The sequence below is a fragment of the Aquila chrysaetos genome, chromosome 12 (assembly GCF_900496995.4).
Source record: "Aquila chrysaetos chrysaetos chromosome 12, bAquChr1.4, whole genome shotgun sequence".
Classification (NCBI taxonomy): Eukaryota; Metazoa; Chordata; class Aves; order Accipitriformes; family Accipitridae; genus Aquila; species Aquila chrysaetos.
Window position 1 is genome coordinate 10,902,918 of NC_044015.1, and position 6,000 is coordinate 10,908,917.

Consider the following 6,000-nt stretch of genomic DNA (forward strand, 5'->3'; position numbering starts at 1 on the left):
GGGCCGGGGCCGTGCGTGCGGCGCGGCTGCCACCGTGCGGCCGCCCGCCCCGGGGACCCGCCGGGAGCCCGGCCAGGGCGGGAGGGGAGCGCGGGGAGCCGCGGTCGTTTAGCCCGGTGGGGAGCCCCGGAAAGCCCCCGGCGTGCCCGCGGCCTCGGGGAAGGAGGAATGGGGGGGGGGGGGGGGGCTGTCGGGCGGAGCGTGTCGCCCAAAGGGACCTTCCAGCTCCCGGCGGGAGGAGAGGGAGAAGCTAGATAGGAGCCAGGGGGGCCGGGCTGGAAGGACGGGGCGGGGGGGGGGGGCAAGAGAGGGGGGGGGATGTTTTAGGGTTTGGTCTCAAGGGAAGGAAGAATATTTCACGCCCGGGGTGCAGAGGACACGGGTGGGGGCGCGGGGTGTCACCTGCCACAGCGGAGAAGGCGGCAGGAGAGCCCCCCACGGAGGACTGGGGCGGAGGGGGGGGGTCGGGACCCATGCCTCCCTGCCTGCCCGCCGGCGGGACGGGGTTTACCTGCGATGATGGCCGGGTTGCTCTGTCCGCCCTCCGCCTTCACCCACACCTCCAGGGTGAACTCCTCCCGCGGGATGTCGGGCAGCGCCTCCGGCCGCGCCGCTAGCTGCTCCCGGCCGCCGGAGAAGTACAGGGCGGGCAGCGGCCGCTCCCGGGGGGGGCTCGGCACCTGCGGCTCCCGGCCCCGTAGCTTTTCCCTCCGGACCTGGCCGTCCGTCTCTCCCCCCGGCTCCTCTCCGCCTCCCCCGGCTTCCCGCGGTCTCCGGCCCCGCTGTCGCCCGGAGCCCGGCGGGGCTGCAGCGCCGAGCACCCCCTGCGCGCCGGGACCCTGCGGGTACAGCCCGTAGGGGTGATGCGGGGGGGCGGCACGGCGGCTCGGCGCCTCCATCCCGCAGCCGGAGACCGGCGGGGCGTTGGGGGACCGGGGGTCCCCGCGGGCCAGGCTGAGGGCCGCCAGCAGCAGCGCGGCCAGGGGGGCCCCGCCGCGCAGCATCCTCCTTGGGGACGAAGGGGGGGGGGCTGAGGGGGGGGGGGGGCCGCCCTGGGGGAGGGGGACGCTCAGGGGGGCGGCGGGCGGCAGCGCCGGGGCATCCTCCCCCGGCCCCCGCCGCAGCCGCTGCCCCCAACTTTTCCCCGGCACCGCTCTCCTCCCCTCTGCTCCTGCGGGAGGAGGAGGAGGAGGAAGAGGAGGAGGAGAAGGAGGGCGAGAGCACGGCGGCGGGGACCCCCCCTTCTGCCTGCAGCCGGGGTTCCCGGGGCACGGCGGCCCCTCCGCGGCTCTCTGCGCTGCCCGGCTCTGCCTGCGGGAGCTGGGGATGCGTTAGACGCCCTTATCTAGAAAGCCCCGAGGCGCTCCGCTCTCCCCCCCCCCCCCCCCCCGCCAAGGAGGGGTGTGGAGGGGGGGGCTGCCTTATTTAAAGATGATTATGTCGAATCTAATAAACCCCGAGCGGAGCATCGCCCTCCCTTCCCTCCGCCCTCCCGGGCGCTGCCCAGGATGCTGGCGGGGAGGGGATGCGGAGGGGACCCAACGCCCGGAGGCGTTGGGTCCCCTCCGCATCCCCTCCCCGCCCCCAGGACTTCGGGGTAGCACCGGCAGCACCTGCCCTGTCCTTGTCGTTATCAGCGCTCGCAGCCTGGGCTGCTCTTGGCTTGGCCCAGCAGCCTTTCCCACAGCCCCGCTCGCTGCCTCTCTCATTCCTCTGCTTGGCGGTTCAGCACTTGGTTTCTTTTCCTTTCTTTTTTTTTTTAATTTTTTTTTCTTTTTTTCTTTCTAAGTTGAAACATGCCCGTGTTTTCTCCTGCTGTAGCTTGGGGTGTGATATCTGCCTGCCCACCTCGCCTCCATCCTCCATCTCCATCACCTAGGGGGGAGGAAAGGAGGGCAAAAGGAGGGGACACCCACCCTCAGCCCTCCCCCAGTAAGGGGAGAGGTGCTTTTGGGCTCAGTGTGTGTGGAGAGACCCAGGGTCCCCCCTCAGCCAGAGATTTTGCTGCTTTCTCTCTTTTTTTTTTTTTGTTTCCTTCCCCAAACAACCATCCCATCTGTTTGACACGTGCAGAAAGGTGGGCTGGAGGCGCCTTATCTGGGCGAGAGGGAAAGAGCCGTGTCCAAAAGCCAAAAAAACCCCCATCGAAGCAAAGGGGCAGGCAGCAGTGGTAGACGCATCTCACCCACCACCCTGCCAGAGGGTACAGCACCAGCGCTGCCAGGGGAGGGCTGCTCAAAGCATACGGGTGAGAAAACAAGCTCCCAAAGTTTCCTCTTGGTTCCCGAGACACCATCACACCAGCACGCGGCGCGGGAGACTAGGAAAACTTCGGCAAGGAGATTCAGCAAGAAGAGATTTTTTTCTTTCTTTTCTTTTTTTTTTTTCTTTTTTTTTTTTCACTCCCAAACACTATCTGTGGCGGTCAGTCTGAAGCAGGGTTGCCAGTGAAAGCTGGGAGGCCCCTTCCAGGGTACAGGCTTTCAAACCAGCAAGGCAGGAGGGAAGGGATTTAAGACCAAACAGCAGGAGCTGGCTGCGTGGGGTTGGGGTTGGGTTTTTTTGTCTTCTGAAGGTGGGAAGGTGACAGGAGGAGGTGGGGGGGGCTGGTGCTTTAGTCGGAGGGAGATAGAAATAAATAGTGCTGGAAAAAGTTGGAGGTTAGGAGGGGTGAGCACAGTGCTTTGCCAACGCCCCAGGAAGGAGGAAGGTAGGTGTAAGCACGCAGAGAAGTAAGGGCATGGCGAGGCTGGGCTGGCGGTGTGTGAAGAGGAAGGGAGGACACACAGAGAGCGAACGAGGCCAGGCAGAGCGGGCATGGCTCATGCAAAGGAGCTCGAGCAGCTCCCAAGGACCTCTGGGGCGTGAAGCACATCCAAGCACAACACGAACACCCATTGCTCACGGGGAGGTGGTGAGAAGAGGTCTGCAGCTCTCCTGCCTGCACAGAACACACCGGTGCCCGTCCGCTGGTGGTGGGGATATGCCAAGCTCGGTGCTTGGCACTGGTGAGATGGCCCAGCAAGAGTGTTGTCCTGGGGCCAATGCCAGCAAGCGTTGCTTATAGTGCGTATTCATTCAGGAATGAACCGAGCTCCTGATAGCCCTGTCTACCAGGGCCTGATAAGACAGGATCCCATGGGATGGCTTATTTTGAATGGTGGTGACCTTATTCAGCAGTTATTAATCATCTTGCCACACAACACCCTGCCTTACCCGGTCATCAGACTGGGTACTCCAAAGAAGCAAGACCACGAGACCCTCAGCTGCATGTGCTGCCATCCAAGAGGTTCAGCAGCACTGCCTCCTCAGGGACAGCCTGGCCGGGATGAATCCAGCATCGGAGCAATAAAACCCTCCAAAAATGCGCCCAAGCAAGGCCTCTATATATAGGCTCTGGCCTGGGCTAAGCTACTCACTTAACAAAATGACACCCGCAAACAAATAGCTCAGCTGTCTGTTGGGCTGGTACGCAGCAGGAGCTGCAAAGGAGCCCCCTTTTTGCAGCTGGGCGAAAGCAGAGGAAGGCTCCCCACTATGCCGAGCCCCCGGGTCCCCCTGACCTGCCTGCCCAAGCCCAAAGCAGGAACCACCGGAGCAGGCAGCCGAGCACATGAACCATTACCCCACACTGGCTCCAGCATGCTCTCCATTCACACACCGGCAGGTTCCCCTCACAGCTGCTCCCAATGTGGGGCCCAGAGGAGGCTGGTGAGGATGGGGAGGGCAGGACCATGGGGGCAACTCACCGGGACGGGTCAGTGTCTGGGGAGCAGAGACGCCGGGATGCTGTTCCTATCCCAGCACCACCGCAAGCTACAGAGTAAATCCCTGTTGTTTGGGTAGTTTTTCTTTGTTTTCCCAAAAAAAAGAGGCAATTAGCTTGGCCGATGTGATGATTTCACTGCATGTAAAGCAAAGACTGGCCCCAGGGATAAGGCAGGAGACTCAAAGATGGCAGAATGGTGGCAATGCACCCTCGGCATGTTTTCTGTCTCTCAGGGAAGCAGGGCAGGCATCTGTTAGAGGTTCCAGCTCAGAGCCAGGCTGCCTTGGCCAAGGAATGCAGCGACCCTGCATCTTCCAGGGATCCCTGCGTGCAGCATCTGGATGGAGATGCTCATCCCAGGCAGGGTCTAGCTGCAGTTCAAATCTGCTGATGCTCAGGAGTAAGAGAAAGGATGCTGGATGGGAGGAAGGAGAAGGGCAAAGTGGTGGCAGAGGGTAGGTTTGGCTGGCTATTCCTCGTTCCCTCCCCACGTGTTGTCCTTCCTGGCATGTCCCTGCTCTTTGGATCCTCTGGGCTGCAGGTCTCTGCAGTCAGGGTTATTTGGGGCAGGGACTGAATCAGGCAGGCTGCCGGTGCTGGGCAGGAGCAGGGGGCCCACGTCAAGCCCCCAGCCAGGAGCCTCTGGAAGGTGGCAGGGGGAAGGGGGGAGCCCCATAAAAGTGAGATGCTGAGCCAGGGCTGTGGGGTGACCCCAACACAGGAGTGGGGTTCCCAGTGCAGGCTCACCCCATGCTGGGGGAAGGTGAAGAGCAGCATTTTAGCTGGAGCAGAGGCCGAGCTGTGCTTTTCCCCATGCCTGTCAAAAGCCATCAACAAAAGCCTTCCTCTCCCTCCACTCCTTCTCGGGTAACCACCACCAACCTCAACATGGGAATAAAGGCTCCAGGAGAATCCGGCGTTTTTGTTCGTGGCCAGGCAGCCAAGTCCCGCAAGCCCGAGACAGCAAGCCTCAGCAATCAAAGCCACAAGTGACAGCCGACCCCGCTCAGGGCACAGCCCCAGCCCTCCCTCCTCTCCCTCCCAAGTTTGCCTGCTTTTCCCAAACAGATTAGGAGCCTGTTCAAACACGCAGGACCCCGGAGGTCAGAGACGCCGACCTCCTGCACCAGAGGTTTGCTTGGGAACTCGCTGAGTTTCCTGCTTCTGGTAGGTCTGGAGATAAGCCCTGTTGTGCAGCCACCAATGGTGCCAGCAACGGCAGGAGTCCACAGTCACACCAAAAATCTAGCAGCGAAACCTCCAGAGCCCCATCTCTTGTGTGCTTGTGCCTTGCAGTTGGGCACATCTTGTAAGGGACAAGAGACAACCAGGGAGCCCTCCCACAGGCTCCCTCATCTGGATTCTCAGGTCTGATAGGAAGGCTGGGCTCTCCCCACCCCACGACACCTAGTAGGGTTTCCCCATGCTGTTCAGTCCCACGAGTTTGGTGACAACAGCTTCTCCAAGCCCCTCTGCTGAATTCGGCTATACCTGCCTCAAGAATTCAACAAGCCACGTACACAACCTCAGCTCCTTTGGCAACGGAGCCAAGGAATTAACTTTAAGTAACAGCGAAGAACATCCAGTCAAGGATATGCCTGCTCCATCATCCTCACACCTCACATCTGCCTCCTCACCTTTGCTCTGAGCCACACAGCCTGCAGACAGCGAGCAGCACCCCCATGGCAGCAGGGATCGTAGGAGCCCGTGGAGGAAGCCAACTAGCCAGGCACTCATTGGAGTATCAACTAGCATTCTGAAGCTGGTTTGGTGTATCACCATCAGGTGCAGCTGTTTCGGAACAGCCTTGGATGTCACACTGAAGCCCCAGGCCGCAGCAGAGCTGTGCTCTGAAGAGCTCTTGCAAGCCTCCAGTAACAGCCATTTACTTCCAGTTGGGAGGTGAGGACGATACAGGTGCTCAGCAGCACACTCACATCTCTACATAGGGAGGACATTCCCTGCACAATATCCTCCAGGGGTCTTTCTGCACCCTGGAGTTTTGCACTTCACCAAGAACTTGCAGGTGCTAAATTAAGACCATCTAGAGAACAGAGCATGACCTTTGCCAGATGGGGGTGTCTCAGATATTGAAAATTATTCCAACAGCTCACAAAAGGCAGGGACTTATCTGTCTTTACGTAATGTAGCTCTTCCAGCAGCCACAGACGAAAAGCATACATGAAAAAGCAGGGGGGGAAAGGGAATCAGCCTCTCACTTCTGTTCTGCC

General features: G+C 60.7%; 1 protein-coding gene across 4 annotated transcripts in view; it reads right to left on the reverse strand.

Moving 5' to 3' along the window:
* The window catches only part of PAPPA2 (pappalysin 2), a 98,390-nt gene extending 92,900 nt beyond the window's left edge, over positions 1-5,490 (reverse strand). For 3 of the 4 annotated variants that reach the window (XM_030033893.1, XM_030033892.1, XM_030033894.1), the window contains exon 1: positions 512-1,373. In XM_030033893.1, the coding sequence (XP_029889753.1) occupies positions 512-1,004 (493 nt within the window). In that variant the 5' untranslated portion in view covers positions 1,005-1,373. Of the gene's footprint in view, positions 1-511; positions 1,374-5,406 lie in introns of those variants that run through there. The other variant, XM_030033895.1, reaches the window with a different exon arrangement.
* Positions 5,491-6,000: the final 510 nt, after the last annotated feature.